General features: G+C 34.9%; 1 protein-coding gene across 4 annotated transcripts in view; it reads left to right on the top strand.

Moving 5' to 3' along the window:
* LOC128654230 (formin-like protein 3) overlaps positions 1-18,597 on the top strand; it is a 277,341-nt gene that overhangs the window by 221,657 nt on the left and 37,087 nt on the right. For all 4 annotated transcript variants that reach the window (XR_008401432.1, XR_008401431.1, XM_053708041.1 and 1 more), the window contains 2 exons: positions 473-574; positions 3,539-3,631. Coding sequence is in view for 2 of the 4 variants with exons in the window: in XM_053708041.1 (XP_053564016.1) it covers positions 473-574; positions 3,539-3,631 (195 nt within the window). In the remaining 2 variants the exon portion in view is untranslated. The remainder of the gene's footprint in view (positions 1-472; positions 575-3,538; positions 3,632-18,597) is intronic.

Raw genomic sequence — 18,597 nt, 5'->3', positions numbered from 1 at the left:
ATCTAGAACTGAAAATGAATGTATAATGATCAAGTCTAAACCTGCTACATATCTGTCCCTAATTGGCTTTAACAATAACAAAACAATGCATTTTATACTAACTTTATGACCGTGTTAGCCTTCCTGTCTATGGCCTAAGCCCAGATTGCCTCCTACAAATAAGCCAAATAGTGGGTGGAGTTTGGCTATTGAAATATAACTTTAGTAAAAACAATGTTAATTTGTTTTAAAAATGTTCAGACTTGGCTATGTTATTCTGTAGCAACGCAACAGAAATGTCTTGTAATACCATGGTGTTTACTGTCCCTATAAAGTTCATCTTTACACATTTTATTTCCTCTGTACTATAACCATTCCTGCATGCTGTCCCACTGTGGCGTATTTATATTTGCACGAAATTCCGTTTTGTGATGTTCCATGTTCTCTCAGTCCTGAGCTTGATCCCTGGATATCTTCTCTTTCTCCTCTGCAGGAAGCGTATGCAGCTGTAGTGCTTTTCTTTGGAGAAAATCCAAAGACAACTCCGCCCTCTGTTTTCTTCCCAGTGTTCGCCCGTTTCATCAAATCCTACAAGGTACAGAAATCATTGAGATTTTGTTTGTCTTTTTTTGAGTGTGTGGAAAGGGTGAACGGCTTCAGATGCACCTGCGGGAAGGACTCGGTACCCAGTCGCTGTCCAAGAGCTCAGAAGTCAGGCCACTTCCTGTGATTGTTCCAGCAGGAAGTAGTTCTTAGCCAGGATACAGCCACCTGCCACTGAAAATACATAATATGCTGTTTGTCTTGCAAATAAGACCACAGAAATGGTTGCACCCAACTCCCAAAATGACTGTGCTGTTTCTATTTTTTTCAGTAACAACAAATGCAGTACCACTTTATTACAGCTCGTGCAGTGCTTATTATAGTTTGTCTTTGTTAGTTTTAGTCAGTATCTTTATGCTGCAGCTCAATGGGTTCTGGGACACAAGTTATCAAGTCCAAACTGAATAATATTTACAATTAACATTACGTGGAAGTTAAAATTAAACTTTAATGATTCAGACAGTATCCTGGTATCCTTTGTTGAAAATGTAATGTATCTGATTGTTCTGTTTAAGTTGCGTGTATCTGTGCATTGTGCGGACATTAAACTGCCAGGTAGCACGATTACTACTCACCATGATATTGTTTTTTTCTCCTGTGCCTGCAGCTCTCTTCAAAGCCTTTTTTCTGATTTTAACCCATTACAGGTGCTGCTTACTGAAGCTTCACTTATTCATACTGCCTTTTCATAGTGCCTATATTTTGGAGTGCACATATTCTTGTTTTATGCACTGACAAATTCATGATGCTAACTTGCACTTTGGTTAAAGGGACAGTAAAATGAATGTTAATCTTTCATGATTCAGAAAGAGCTAAAATAATAAACAACTTTTCAATTTACTTCTGTTTTCTATTTTTCTTTGATCTCTTGGTATCCTTTATTGATTATCATACCTATATAGGCTCTGGAGCAGCAATGAACTACTGGGGGGTGGTTGCACATATTCTTCTTGTCATAGGGTCACTTGATGTGTTAAGCTAGCTCCTAGTAGTTCATTGCTGCTCCTTCAGCAAAGGATGCCAAGAAAATGAAGCAGAATTAAAGGTACATTATACACTAGATTTTTCTTTGCATAAATGTTTTGTAGATGATCCATTTATATAGCCCATACCGTTTTTTTGTATGTTTTATTAAATGGATAGTTTTTCCTTATTTTTAAATAACATTGCTCTGATTTTCAGACTCCTAACCAAGCTCCAAGTTTTAGGAGAATACCGACGTATACCTATATCAGTATCTGTGCATATTATTCTTTATAGTAGTGTCTATTACATGCAGTTACATGAAGATTGATGTATACTGTCCCTTTAATAACAAGTAAATTGTAAAATATTATGCTCTATCTGAATAATGAAAGAAACATTTTTGGTCCCAGGTCCCTTTAAGCTCCCACAGCAGAGAGTAGACACTTTCCATTTGTGCAGTTTTTGTTTTGTTTAAAAGTTACATAACAAATATACCAAATCCCTCAGAAATAATTTAGAGCAATGCAGCCACTGCAAAAATATACAGTTCCCTCTCTGTATTGTGCACACTAAACTGAAATGGTTTGTGGAAAAGACAATCAGTGATCTGTGAATGTGACAGAGTGCTAGAATATTAAGCTCCAAGATGGCGGCACCGAGTGTGATGAGGCAGAGCTTCACTAACTGGCGCCAGTAGGGAATGGCTTTTAAGAGAGCTACAGCCACAATAGGAAAAAGACAGTTGTAACCCTGCTACTATAATTGTGTCTGACACTTTAATGTTAAAGGGACAGTCTACTCCAAAATGTTTATTGTTTAAAACGATAGATAATCCCTTTTATTACCTATTCCCCAGTTTTGCATAACCAACGTTATATTAATATACTTTCTACCTCTGTGATTACCTTGTATCTAAGCCTCTGCAGACTGCCCCCTTATCTCAGGTCTATTTACAGACTTGCCTTTTAGCCAATTAGTGTGGGTTCCTGCACAACTCCACAACAGTGAGCACTATGTTATCTATATGGCACACATGAATTGGCGCTGTCTTGCTGTGAAAAGCTAATAAAAAAGCATGTGATAAGAGGCGGTCTCTAGTGGCTTAGAAACAGGCAGAAACGTTATAAAGTATATTAATATAACAGTGTTGGTTGTGCAATGCTGGGGAATGGGTAGTAAATGGGTTATCTATCTTTTTAAACTATAGAAATTTTGGAGTAGACTGTCGCCTTAAAGTGAATGCCAGTTTTCATGTGAAAGTGTTCTGGTTTTGAAAAAAAACTATTATAAACAGGGGCACTTTCATTCATGAAAATTGACATTGTACCGGATTTTAAAAATACCTTTTTCTTCTGAAACGCTGGATCACCAATGCCCCCCCGCCTGCTTCATCCTGGTTAACTTACCCAGCAATTATGAAACCGGCTTCCTCTAATCACGGCGTTGTCTCAGGCAATGATTCCCCCGGGGGGGGGGGGGGGAGCCGTGATTGGAGGATGCTGACGTATGAAGAGGCTTGCGACGGGCTGGTGAAGCGCTGAAGCGGCTTCAAGAAGAAAAGGTAAGTATTTAAAGAAAACCTGTTAAATGTAAACTTTCATGAATGAAAATGCCCCTGTTTTTAATAGTATTTTTAAAAACCGGGCACTCATTCTTGAAAGTTTACATTCACTTTAAATAAGAACTAATCTGCTGTTGTGCGTGTTCTTTACTGCAGCAAATTTCTCTGTGTGCAGTGTTTTCAAAGTAACTAGTATGTCTCCTGTTTATGAAAAGTGAGAACTAATTTGGGCTTGTTTCTGACATTAGGTACAATAAGTATCACATTACTAGTAATCCAGCACCCACTACATGAGATACTTCGCTATTTTAATGCTGGGTTGTGATGTTATGTTAGTAAGAAGTGTCTGCAGCAGTTAATTAGAAGTATGACAATGATTAGGAACATTGATGCCTCTAGTGCTTTATTAATAATTCTCTTTGCTTTCAGGAAGCAGACCTAGAAAATGAAATGCGTAAAAAGCAGGAGGAGGTCCTACGGGAGAAGTTGCTGGCTCAAGAGGCAAAGAAACTGGACCCGAAGGTATGTTACATTTTTTTTAAAGATGAGATTGCAAATATTAAAGGGATATTAAATAGTGCTTCTTTGGTAAAAACAGTTATGTTAAATCAAAGTAAACATAAAAAACTTCAAACAACGTACTCCTTTTCTTACAAAATGAGCACTTAGTAATTCTCAGTTTAGCCACTGCTTTCAGGGGATAGGAAAGCTGACATGCTGGCAACTTAGGTTGCATTCTGCCTGTTCTGAGCATGGGCAAATCTGACTCTGTTTATTTAGTCCACTTAAAGGGCCAGTTTACCCTAAATTGTTCTCCCCTTTTTTTTCTCCAAATGATCCATTTTACCTGCTGGAATGTATTTAATTGTTTACAAATAGCTTCTTTTACTTTATTTGAGCATTTGAAATAGCTGATTTTGCATGTAGTATAGCTACCTAATACTGAAAGTTTCTATACTTAAGTATAGGCTAAAGAAAAGCTGTGTAAACATAGCCAGCAAAATAAATTGCTCTCCCAGTAGGAAGGAAAGATAAGTAATAAAACATTAATTTTTAATTGTTCTCTGTAATTGGGCTTTTGTTTACAGACAAAGATAATATAAAGAAGCATGTGTATGTACAAAAAATGATAAAATTAAAGAAATTTTATTTTGCTGCAAGTTAAATTCATTTTGATGAGTTGTGGCTTAATAAAAGGCGCAGCCAACTATTTGATATACAAAAATAAACCGAAAGAAACCTTATCATACATGTATATATAATGCAGCTGGTATAACGTTATTTTTACAGTGCCTCTTTTTAATAGTAAACCAGCTCATATTACTGTAGATGTTTTATGACAAGCTAGATCAGGGGTTTTGAAACCTGTCCTCAGACCTCCCTAACAGGCCAGGTTTTTAGGATAACCTTGAGTGAGAGCCAGTTAATAACCATGTTCAGCTGATTATTTTACCTGTTCTCCAGTTAAGATATCCGGAAAATCTTCAACAAGGAACAACAAAAGAACTAATGGCACTGCTAAGGTAGAGGATTGGGGTAGCCTATTAATCTCTGGATTTATAGATAATATATACACCTATTTGTGTCTATAATCCAGGTTAATTATGGTATGGCTGAGGTGCTGTGTACTGGTATAATGGAACACAAAAATTCAATCCGAGGATTGATAGAATTGTACACCTGGGTAGCACTCATCCCCCTATCATAAATGGCATAAATTGGATAGAGACTGAATATCTAGGGAGGAGGAGTGCTTTGAAATTTTAAAATATAACCTTTATTGGGTAGTTTAAAACAAAAACAGAAACTCAAACACAATCCACATATTTACAATGTTAAAAACACAGGATTTGGTCGGATTAATTTTAATCCAATATTATCTTATCAAATAAAGTAGTTGTATTATCTTTCAAAATGATTTAATTGATCTTAAGTCTGTAGTTTCTATGAGGGTCTGTTTGATCTGATCCTCTGGATATTTGAATTATATATATAGAGCTTGTACTACTGTAATAGTGAGTAAAGTGTTTAGAGTAAACACCAAGTTGCACAGTTTAGGACTGGTCAGGAATTACCTATTACTGTGTCTAGTTTGTATTCTGTCTTGTTACTTATATTGTAATTTTGCTATGCTGTTTTACAGGTCCTTAATAACTATTAGTATAGAGGATTAAATCCTATGTTTGGTATGAAGTGGGCAGTACTGTCAATCTGTAACCACTGTTTGGTGATAACCTAAATTCTGTCACTGTTTCAACTGCTGTTTAAATATGCTGACTGCTTAATTTACTGTATTACTAAAATGTTTATTGCACTATCTGGCAGTTTGACAAAAAAAAAAATATATATATATATATATATCTCTGATGATTTCTTATGGTCTCATCTGATTTTAAGATCTTTTGTACTTTATAGTAAATATTTTTCTTACAGTCTCATGAAATGTTAGATCTTGTATAATATATAATTGTTTCTTTTGCTTAAAAATATATATATTTAGGCTCCTTCATTTGCCAGTAGATAATTCTATAGAGGGATGGTCAAGGCTTAGCTTAATCTCAGTTTATATTTTTTTGGTGTATTTGAAATGGAGTGTTACCCCTTCCTTGTAAAGTACTGGTTGTAGTGGCAGTACACGTTAGCAGACTTCTTAATAAGTTACTTTGTAATTATTTCATTATGTTAGAGAAATATTTTGTGACTGATTCCTCTCAAATGGTTATAACCAAGTACTGCTAGTACCACTCTAGTATTGCACAACTAAGCAAGTTGCTTTACTCATAGATTTTACTAGTAGCTGAATTTATTAATGTGTATTACTGGCGTGTTTTTTAACAAAGGATAAACAGAGTACTTTGATGAATCTTCGCTACCCACACTTTGGATTGAATTAGATATTTGGTATGTTTGATCCAAATGTAATGGTTGCAGCGGTTAAACAAGTTTGCTCTAATATTGTTACAGACTTAATATGTATTAGTAGCGTTTGTCTGCTTGACTTCTACACACAATATCTGTTATTTCGTATTATCTAACTATAGCTTGCCGTTCAGCGTTTTTGTAATCACCATTTATTTGGTATTAAGGGTATTATGTTTGTTCCCCTTGTCCCATATTGATAACCTTGTAATAACGCTTAGCTGCAAGTGCCGGTTGCTAGTAATAACAAGTAAGCGAAGTTAGACTTATTTCTAAGTTTTGTAGTTTAGCTGTAAGTACAACTACTTAAATTTTTTAAATTAAGGACCAAGTTTCCTGCTAGTTAAAAATGTTAGGAGGCATTCACAACAAACACACAAGTCCCTAACATGTTTCGCCACTGACGTGGCTTTTTCAAAGGGTACGGCGCGGCCAAAATTGTGTCTTTTTATTGGCTCGCACTCCTGTTCCTATTGGTTGTCATTGGTCGAATCCTGAGGTTCTTTACAGAGAGCCAATTGCTCAATGTGAAATATACATTATTGATGTGAGGGGAAGTATGATTGGATGAGGTGGTTAGTTCATTCATATATTGTGTACAATTGAGAATCTTGTGAATGAATCTTATTATTTAGAATACAAGCGTAAGTGAAGCCGTATTTTTTCCTTCATATGTTATTTTTTAAAAGATAAGAATCTATGGTACATGAGAAATGTTGCGTTTGCATCAACACTGTGATGTTTGAATTTATCACGTAACTTGTTACTCTAACATGTATTGCCAAAAGCTTGTAACAATAAGAGCTATACGAAAGAGGACAAATTAACTAAAAGGGATTTATCTTAAGAATAAAAATATAAATCCAGATCTGATTGTGAATTAAAATCTATACTGCTCTGACAGTAGGGAACATATCTATTCTTTTAAGAGTAAGTAATATCGTTGGTATCGATGCGTAACAGGATTTACAATATCATCTTGTACAATTAATAAGGTGACCTGCTGATATTCCATGCTCTTTTTTGGGGATAACAAGTGTCTTGAACAATAATAATTATGGATCCATGTTTCTATGATAATAGCTATTATGTTTGTGTACTAATTCTGTACCGGGAATAGGCTGTACAGTTGACAGCATTCAAGCTGATCTATTACTTATTCATCTGTTTGGGAAATATTCTTTCTTAATGTTTTAGGTTGAGCTGCTCTGGATATTAAGATGTTGTAATCTACATGATAGGCATGATAGAATGCAATCTATCTTGTGTTTCTTTAATAGTGACTTAGTGACTATGGTTGGAATAATACTTATGGAGAGACAAACCATTTATTACGATGTATAGATTGGTATATCCATATTATTAACTGATTAATTCTCTCTTGTTTCTTATTTTGAAATTTTGAAATAACTATACTTAGATGTAGGGAAGGTGCTTTATATAACGTGACCTACTACTTATTCATTCTCAGTGTGTTTGTGTGATTATATGGGACTTCTTGTGATTAGTGAGAAATAATAATGGTAGTGTTTTTAAATAAACAGGGGTAATCCTATTTTTTATTTTTTTATATTATTTTGGACCTCTATGAATAATAAAGTGAGCTAAAGTGAAAATCTAATTTCTACCAACTGGGTGCTGTTTGGAATGAAGGGTAATAAAATTTATAGAAAGTGAAAAGGTGACTACAAAAAACTAAAAAAATTGGGCTAGACTGAAAAGTGGGGATGCTCTGAATTTGTGATACATTATTGAGTGCAACATAATCTTGTGTTGTAATGGGTGATACATCTAAGGCAAATAAGCCAGTTGTGGTGTGGTGTTAAGTTATTAATTATTATTCCTGGTGTTTCCTTTCTTATTTTGTAAGTCACAGAAGATTCGCATCTTTTTCTAATTCAGAGGTATGAGAAGTAATTATTATGTTCATTTAGGCCGTTAGGTTGTATAGAATTGAGCAAATAGATCCATCTACTTTCATGTTGAAGTAGGCTTGTTTCCTTGTCTCCTCCTCTAATTCCAAAATTAACTTTCTGTATACCACAACATTTTAAGCCTTCAGCTTTTCCTTGATGGAATTTATAGAAGTGATGTGCTACTGATGAAATAGCCTTTTTGTTCTTTAAATCTTTGGCTGCATTTCTGATGTTGCGCACATGTTCTTGTAGTCTCGTGCGTAATTTGCGTGTAGTCATGCCTACATAGATTTTTGCACATTGGCATTGTAGGACATAGATTACACCGGTGGTATTGCAATTAATGTAAGATTTGATTGGGTGTTTTTTATCGAATCTATCTGTGATTGTAGTTGTTTTTTTCAGAAATTTACAACTGATGCAATTCCCACAGGGGTATGATCCATTTGGTATACTGCTGGCAGTAGTTTTTTTCTTTTTGCGAGTATAGTGACTGGGGCTCACTAGGTCTTTTAGATTTCTTGTACGTCGATAGCTGATATCTACTTTAGGTCCTATGAACTGACCCAAGGTGTTATCTGCTTGTAGAATGTGCCAGTGTTTGTTAATTATTTGGATTACATCTTTGCTTTGTGCATTGTAAGTTAATATTAATCTGGTTTTGTTGTCATTTGTGCGAATCTTGGGTTTCAATAGGTTCTCACGTTCAGTTTTTCTTGCCCTATTCTTGGCTTTTTTAATCAATGATTTACTGTACCCCCTCTGGCTAAGGCGATCTGTTGTTTCTTGGGCTCTAATTTTGTATAAATCTGGTTCTGAGCAATTTCTTTTGACCCGTAAGAATTCTCCAGTGGGAAGGGATTTCACTGTGCTTGGGGCATGTGCACTTGTATTGTACAGAATCGTATTAGTAGCTGTTTTCTTTCTGTACAAATCTGTTCCCAACATGCCATTACTTTTTTTGAAAATTCTCAAATCCAAAAAGGAGATTTCCGTCTGACTGGATTCATAAGTTAATTTTATATTCAGATTGTTAGAATTCAGGATCTTTAAAAATCTGTCTAGTTTTTCTTTGGGTCCTTCCCAGATTAACAAGATATCATCTATGTATCTTAGCCAGAGGGGGATGTGTTGAGTAAAATCATCATTCTCATCAATGAAGACAGTATTGTGCTCCCACCATCCTAGAAATAGGTTGGCGTACGTTGGTGCACAAGCTGTCCCCATCGCTGTCCCTCTTGTTTGCAGATAGAATTGGTCATTAAAAACGAAATAGTTCTTCTTCAGCACAAATTCTAGCAGTTTCATCACAAAATTGTTATGATTTTCATCCTCTTCTGTTCCCAAATTTAAATAATATTGGACTGCTTCTAGCCCCAATTCATGTCTAATGCTTGTGTAAAGGGCCTCAACATCCGCGGTGACAAGCCAAGATGTAGATCCTAATTGGATGTCTTGTAAGTGCTGAAGTGTTTCCATAGTATCTTTTATGTACGAAGGGATTTCTGTTAGAAACTCTCTTAATCGCTGATCAATATATTTGCTAGCTTTCTCCGTTAGATTTTCGTTGCCTGATACTATGGGGCGGCCCGGTGGATGTTTAGCATTTTTATGTACCTTAGGGATCAGGTAGAAGGTGGCTACTTTAGGATGGTTCACTGTCAGGAATTTTTTCTCTTTTTCACTGATGGTGTTGTTCATTTTGGCTTGAGTAATAAGATCTTTGTATTGTTTGAGAAATTGCTCAGTTGGGTTGCTCCACAATTTTTTGTAACAAGTTTCATTTGTTAGCTGTATGTTAGCTTCTTTTAAATACATCTCTGTGGGCCAAAGAACAATATTGCCACCTTTGTCCGCTTGGCGGACTATTACATCTTCCCAGTTTTGAATTTCAGCTAAAGCACGCTTCTCTCCTTTAGTTAAATTCGGTAAAGGTGATTTGACTTGTAAGTTGGAAATTTCTTTGCAGACAATGTTATTAAAAATTTGAACACTTGGGCTTGTGGAAGATTTGGGTATGTATTTGGATTTATTAATTAGATTGTTTCGCCAATTTGTGCTGCCTTGTGTTTCATTTTCTTTTAATAAGTCTTCCAAGTCTTGCAAGGCTGTAAGATCTTCTATAGTCCATTGACTTTCTGAGCCTGGTTCTTTCTGATTTTTTACATCTGCATATTGTTTGCGTAACAATAATTTTCTTAGATATAATTGTATATCCTTTATGTTTTCAAACTTATCAAGTGAGGTGCTTGGACAAAAAGACAGACCTTTAGCAAGTAGAGATTGATGGTCCTCTGACAACATTTTATTAGATAAATTTAACACTTTCATTGTTTCATTTTGATTTTGGAGAAAGGACTGGGGCTCCTTTTGTATGGCTTGTTGATGTGTCTGGTTTCTCTGACACTTCTGGTTCTTGTTATTTTTTTGTTTGCCCCCCCTACCTCTTCTGGTGGGTCTGGGTTTATGGTGGTACCTTCCTCTAAAAAACCTTTCCTCTTTCTATTTTCAGATTGTACTGGGGCAGAGTTAGCAGATCGTTCTGGAGTTGCTTCCTCTATAGGGTTGTCAGATTCTTCACCTTCAGTTTCTGTGTCACTTTGTATGATAGTTACTCTTTGACGGTTTGTAGAGGTACTGGAATTGAATTTTCTTTTCCATTTATACACCCTATTATTTTGGAAATCTTCAACATCTCTGTTTAATTTCCCCATTTTTGTCTGTTTAATCTCTGCTTCATATCTGTCTAATTCTTTTTGGTATTTTTTATAGGAGGTTTCAAAATCTTTAAGTGTCTCGAATTGTTTCAGTTGTTCATTTTGGGATTTTATCAATTCTTCTAGTCTATCAAATTCTGCAGTGTCGTGTTTGATGAGGATGTTCATTAGTTTGTTTGAGCACTCAGACAGAGCTTCTTCCCATTCTATAGTTAGTTCTTTTTGCTTAAACTCAAATGCAGGGAAGAGTTGTATTCTGAGTCCTCTAGGAATCAATTTCCGTTCTATGTACTTATCAAAGAAATGATGATTCCACCATACTTTATCTTGTTTATAAAGATTTTTATGAAGATCCCGTAATAATTGATCCAATCTATCTGATGTTGGTTCTATATTGCATGGCTGTGATTCGTTAAAGACCTCTTGGAAGTCTATTAGACGTTTATTATTTCTGGTTATCCTGTCTTGTTCCAATTTGTTAGCCATATTGTTAATATTTTATTCAAAAGTGCGTGCTCTATTAGTGTAACCTAGAGGACTAGGCAAAGAATTCAACAAGGAACAACAAAAGAACTAATGGCACTGCTAAGGTAGAGGATTGGGGTAGCCTATTAATCTCTGGATTTATAGATAATATATACACCTATTTGTGTCTATAATCCAGGTTAATTATGGTATGGCTGAGGTGCTGTGTACTGGTATAATGGAACACAAAAATTCAATCCGAGGATTGATAGAATTGTACACCTGGGTAGCACTCATCCCCCTATCATAAATGGCATAAATTGGATAGAGACTGAATATCTAGGGAGGAGGAGTGCTTTGAAATTTTAAAATATAACCTTTATTGGGTAGTTTAAAACAAAAACAGAAACTCAAACACAATCCACATATTTACAATGTTAAAAACACAGGATTTGGTCGGATTAATTTTAATCCAATATTATCTTATCAAATAAAGTAGTTGTATTATCTTTCAAAATGATTTAATTGATCTTAAGTCTGTAGTTTCTATGAGGGTCTGTTTGATCTGATCCTCTGGATATTTGAATTATATATATAGAGCTTGTACTACTGTAATAGTGAGTAAAGTGTTTAGAGTAAACACCAAGTTGCACAGTTTAGGACTGGTCAGGAATTACCTATTACTGTGTCTAGTTTGTATTCTGTCTTGTTACTTATATTGTAATTTTGCTATGCTGTTTTACAGGTCCTTAATAACTATTAGTATAGAGGATTAAATCCTATGTTTGGTATGAAGTGGGCAGTACTGTCAATCTGTAACCACTGTTTGGTGATAACCTAAATTCTGTCACTGTTTCAACTGCTGTTTAAATATGCTGACTGCTTAATTTACTGTATTACTAAAATGTTTATTGCACTATCTGGCAGTTTGACAAAAAAAATAAAAATATATATATATATATATATATATCTCTGATGATTTCTTATGGTCTCATCTGATTTTAAGATCTTTTGTACTTTATAGTAAATATTTTTCTTACAGTCTCATGAAATGTTAGATCTTGTATAATATATAATTGTTTCTTTTGCTTAAAAATATATATATTTAGGCTCCTTCATTTGCCAGTAGATAATTCTATAGAGGGATGGTCAAGGCTTAGCTTAATCTCAGTTTATATTTTTTTGGTGTATTTGAAATGGAGTGTTACCCCTTCCTTGTAAAGTACTGGTTGTAGTGGCAGTACACGTTAGCAGACTTCTTAATAAGTTACTTTGTAATTATTTCATTATGTTAGAGAAATATTTTGTGACTGATTCCTCTCAAATGGTTATAACCAAGTACTGCTAGTACCACTCTAGTATTGCACAACTAAGCAAGTTGCTTTACTCATAGATTTTACTAGTAGCTGAATTTATTAATGTGTATTACTGGCGTGTTTTTTAACAAAGGATAAACAGAGTACTTTGATGAATCTTCGCTACCCACACTTTGGATTGAATTAGATATTTGGTATGTTTGATCCAAATGTAATGGTTGCAGCGGTTAAACAAGTTTGCTCTAATATTGTTACAGACTTAATATGTATTAGTAGCGTTTGTCTGCTTGACTTCTACACACAATATCTGTTATTTCGTATTATCTAACTATAGCTTGCCGTTCAGCGTTTTTGTAATCACCATTTATTTGGTATTAAATTTTGAAAGATAATACAACTACTTTATTTGATAAGATAATATTGGATTAAAATTAATCCGACCAAATCCTGTGTTTTTAACATTGTAAATATGTGGATTGTGTTTGAGTTTCTGTTTTTGTTTTAAACTACCCAATAAAGGTTATATTTTAAAATTTCAAAGCACTCCTCCTCCCTAGATATTCAGTCTCTATCCAATTTATGCCATTTATGATAGGGGGATGAGTGCTACCCAGGTGTACAATTCTATCAATCCTCGGATTGAATTTTTGTGTTCCATTATACCAGTACACAGCACCTCAGCCATACCATAATTAACCTGGATTATAGACACAAATAGGTGTATATATTATCTATAAATCCAGAGATTAATAGGCTACCCCAATCCTCTACCTTAGCAGTGCCATTAGTTCTTTTGTTGTTCCTTGTTGAATTCTTTGCCTAGTCCTCTAGGTTACACTAATAGAGCACGCACTTTTGAATAAAATATTAACAATATGGCTAACAAATTGGAACAAGACAGGATAACCAGAAATAATAAACGTCTAATAGACTTCCAAGAGGTCTTTAACGAATCACAGCCATGCAATATAGAACCAACATCAGATAGATTGGATCAATTATTACGGGATCTTCATAAAAATCTTTATAAACAAGATAAAGTATGGTGGAATCATCATTTCTTTGATAAGTACATAGAACGGAAATTGATTCCTAGAGGACTCAGAATACAACTCTTCCCTGCATTTGAGTTTAAGCAAAAAGAACTAACTATAGAATGGGAAGAAGCTCTGTCTGAGTGCTCAAACAAACTAATGAACATCCTCATCAAACACAACACTGCAGAATTTGATAGACTAGAAGAATTGATAAAATCCCAAAATGAACAACTGAAACAATTCGAGACACTTAAAGATTTTGAAACCTCCTATAAAAAATACCAAAAAGAATTAGACAGATATGAAGCAGAGATTAAACAGACAAAAATGGGGAAATTAAACAGAGATGTTGAAGATTTCCAAAATAATAGGGTGTATAAATGGAAAAGAAAATTCAATTCCAGTACCTCTACAAACCGTCAAAGAGTAACTATCATACAAAGTGACACAGAAACTGAAGGTGAAGAATCTGACAACCCTATAGAGGAAGCAACTCCAGAACGATCTGCTAACTCTGCCCCAGTACAATCTGAAAATAGAAAGAGGAAAGGTTTTTTAGAGGAAGGTACCACCATAAACCCAGACCCACCAGAAGAGGTAGGGGGGGCAAACAAAAAAATAACAAGAACCAGAAGTGTCAGAGAAACCAGACACATCAACAAGCCATACAAAAGGAGCCCCAGTCCTTTCTCCAAAATCAAAATGAAACAATGAAAGTGTTAAATTTATCTAATAAAATGTTGTCAGAGGACCATCAATCTCTACTTGCTAAAGGTCTGTCTTTTTGTCCAAGCACCTCACTTGATAAGTTTGAAAACATAAAGGATATACAATTATATCTAAGAAAATTATTGTTACGCAAACAATATGCAGATGTAAAAAATCAGAAAGAACCAGGCTCAGAAAGTCAATGGACTATAGAAGATCTTACAGCCTTGCAAGACTTGGAAGACTTATTAAAAGAAAATGAAACACAAGGCAGCACAAATTGGCGAAACAATCTAATTAATAAATCCAAATACATACCCAAATCTTCCACAAGCCCAAGTGTTCAAATTTTTAATAACATTGTCTGCAAAGAAATTTCCAACTTACAAGTCAAATCACCTTTACCGAATTTAACTAAAGGAGAGAAGCGTGCTTTAGCTGAAATTCAAAACTGGGAAGATGTAATAGTCCGCCAAGCGGACAAAGGTGGCAATATTGTTCTTTGGCCCACAGAGATGTATTTAAAAGAAGCTAACATACAGCTAACAAATGAAACTTGTTACAAAAAATTGTGGAGCAACCCAACTGAGCAATTTCTCAAACAATACAAAGATCTTATTACTCAAGCCAAAATGAACAACACCATCAGTGAAAAAGAGAAAAAATTCCTGACAGTGAACCATCCTAAAGTAGCCACCTTCTACCTGATCCCTAAGGTACATAAAAATGCTAAACATCCACCGGGCCGCCCCATAGTATCAGGCAACGAAAATCTAACGGAGAAAGCTAGCAAATATATTGATCAGCGATTAAGAGAGTTTCTAACAGAAATCCCTTCGTACATAAAAGATACTATGGAAACACTTCAGCACTTACAAGACATCCAATTAGGATCTACATCTTGGCTTGTCACCGCGGATGTTGAGGCCCTTTACACAAGCATTAGACATGAATTGGGGCTAGAAGCAGTCCAATATTATTTAAATTTGGGAACAGAAGAGGATGAAAATCATAACAATTTTGTGATGAAACTGCTAGAATTTGTGCTGAAGAAGAACTATTTCGTTTTTAATGACCAATTCTATCTGCAAACAAGAGGGACAGCGATGGGGACAGCTTGTGCACCAACGTACGCCAACCTATTTCTAGGATGGTGGGAGCACAATACTGTCTTCATTGATGAGAATGATGATTTTACTCAACACATCCCCCTCTGGCTAAGATACATAGATGATATCTTGTTAATCTGGGAAGGACCCAAAGAAAAACTAGACAGATTTTTAAAGATCCTGAATTCTAACAATCTGAATATAAAATTAACTTATGAATCCAGTCAGACGGAAATCTCCTTTTTGGATTTGAGAATTTTCAAAAAAAGTAATGGCATGTTGGGAACAGATTTGTACAGAAAGAAAACAGCTACTAATACGATTCTGTACAATACAAGTGCACATGCCCCAAGCACAGTGAAATCCCTTCCCACTGGAGAATTCTTACGGGTCAAAAGAAATTGCTCAGAACCAGATTTATACAAAATTAGAGCCCAAGAAACAACAGATCGCCTTAGCCAGAGGGGGTACAGTAAATCATTGATTAAAAAAGCCAAGAATAGGGCAAGAAAAACTGAACGTGAGAACCTATTGAAACCCAAGATTCGCACAAATGACAACAAAACCAGATTAATATTAACTTACAATGCACAAAGCAAAGATGTAATCCAAATAATTAACAAACACTGGCACATTCTACAAGCAGATAACACCTTGGGTCAGTTCATAGGACCTAAAGTAGATATCAGCTATCGACGTACAAGAAATCTAAAAGACCTAGTGAGCCCCAGTCACTATACTCGCAAAAAGAAAAAAACTACTGCCAGCAGTATACCAAATGGATCATACCCCTGTGGGAATTGCATCAGTTGTAAATTTCTGAAAAAAACAACTACAATCACAGATAGATTCGATAAAAAACACCCAATCAAATCTTACATTAATTGCAATACCACCGGTGTAATCTATGTCCTACAATGCCAATGTGCAAAAATCTATGTAGGCATGACTACACGCAAATTACGCACGAGACTACAAGAACATGTGCGCAACATCAGAAATGCAGCCAAAGATTTAAAGAACAAAAAGGCTATTTCATCAGTAGCACATCACTTCTATAAATTCCATCAAGGAAAAGCTGAAGGCTTAAAATGTTGTGGTATACAGAAAGTTAATTTTGGAATTAGAGGAGGAGACAAGGAAACAAGCCTACTTCAACATGAAAGTAGATGGATCTATTTGCTCAATTCTATACAACCTAACGGCCTAAATGAACATAATAATTACTTCTCATACCTCTGAATTAGAAAAAGATGCGAATCTTCTGTGACTTACAAAATAAGAAAGGAAACACCAGGAATAATAATTAATAACTTAACACCACACCACAACTGGCTTATTTGCCTTAGATGTATCACCCATTACAACACAAGATTATGTTGCACTCAATAATGTATCACAAATTCAGAGCATCCCCACTTTTCAGTCTAGCCCAATTTTTTTAGTTTTTTGTAGTCACCTTTTCACTTTCTATAAATTTTATTACCCTTCATTCCAAACAGCACCCAGTTGGTAGAAATTAGATTTTCACTTTAGCTCACTTTATTATTCATAGAGGTCCAAAATAATATAAAAAAATAAAAAATAGGATTACCCCTGTTTATTTAAAAACACTACCATTATTATTTCTCACTAATCATAAGAAGTCCCATATAATCACACAAACACACTGAGAATGAATAAGTAGTAGGTCACGTTATATAAAGCACCTTCCCTACATCTAAGTATAGTTATTTCAAAATTTCAAAATAAGAAACAAGAGAGAATTAATCAGTTAATAATATGGATATACCAATCTATACATCGTAATAAATGGTTTGTCTCTCCATAAGTATTATTCCAACCATAGTCACTAAGTCACTATTAAAGAAACACAAGATAGATTGCATTCTATCATGCCTATCATGTAGATTACAACATCTTAATATCCAGAGCAGCTCAACCTAAAACATTAAGAAAGAATATTTCCCAAACAGATGAATAAGTAATAGATCAGCTTGAATGCTGTCAACTGTACAGCCTATTCCCGGTACAGAATTAGTACACAAACATAATAGCTATTATCATAGAAACATGGATCCATAATTATTATTGTTCAAGACACTTGTTATCCCCAAAAAAGAGCATGGAATATCAGCAGGTCACCTTATTAATTGTACAAGATGATATTGTAAATCCTGTTACGCATCGATACCAACGATATTACTTACTCTTAAAAGAATAGATATGTTCCCTACTGTCAGAGCAGTATAGATTTTAATTCACAATCAGATCTGGATTTATATTTTTATTCTTAAGATAAATCCCTTTTAGTTAATTTGTCCTCTTTCGTATAGCTCTTATTGTTACAAGCTTTTGGCAATACATGTTAGAGTAACAAGTTACGTGATAAATTCAAACATCACAGTGTTGATGCAAACGCAACATTTCTCATGTACCATAGATTCTTATCTTTTAAAAAATAACATATGAAGGAAAAAATACGGCTTCACTTACGCTTGTATTCTAAATAATAAGATTCATTCACAAGATTCTCAATTGTACACAATATATGAATGAACTAACCACCTCATCCAATCATACTTCCCCTCACATCAATAATGTATATTTCACATTGAGCAATTGGCTCTCTGTAAAGAACCTCAGGATTCGACCAATGACAACCAATAGGAACAGGAGTGCGAGCCAATAAAAAGACACAATTTTGGCCGCGCCGTACCCTTTGAAAAAGCCACGTCAGTGGCGAAACATGTTAGGGACTTGTGTGTTTGTTGTGAATGCCTCCTAACATTTTTAACTAGCAGGAAACTTGGTCCTTAATTTAAAAAATTTAAGTAGTTGTACTTACAGCTAAACTACAAAACTTAGAAATAAGTCTAACTTCGCTTACTTGTTATTACTAGCAACCGGCACTTGCAGCTAAGCGTTATTACAAGGTTATCAATATGGGACAAGGGGAACAAACATAATACCCTTAATACCAAATAAATGGTGATTACAAAAACGCTGAACGGCAAGCTATAGTTAGATAATACGAAATAACAGATATTGTGTGTAGAAGTCAAGCAGACAAACGCTACTAATACATATTAAGTCTGTAACAATATTAGAGCAAACTTGTTTAACCGCTGCAACCATTACATTTGGATCAAACATACCAAATATCTAATTCAATCCAAAGTGTGGGTAGCGAAGATTCATCAAAGTACTCTGTTTATCCTTTGTTAAAAAACACGCCAGTAATACACATTAATAAATTCAGCTACTAGTAAAATCTATGAGTAAAGCAACTTGCTTAGTT

This window comes from Bombina bombina, chromosome 3 (assembly GCF_027579735.1).
Source record: "Bombina bombina isolate aBomBom1 chromosome 3, aBomBom1.pri, whole genome shotgun sequence".
Classification (NCBI taxonomy): Eukaryota; Metazoa; Chordata; class Amphibia; order Anura; family Bombinatoridae; genus Bombina; species Bombina bombina.
Note: the sequence above shows the minus strand (reverse complement) of the source record. Positions and strands in the feature narration are given on the sequence as shown.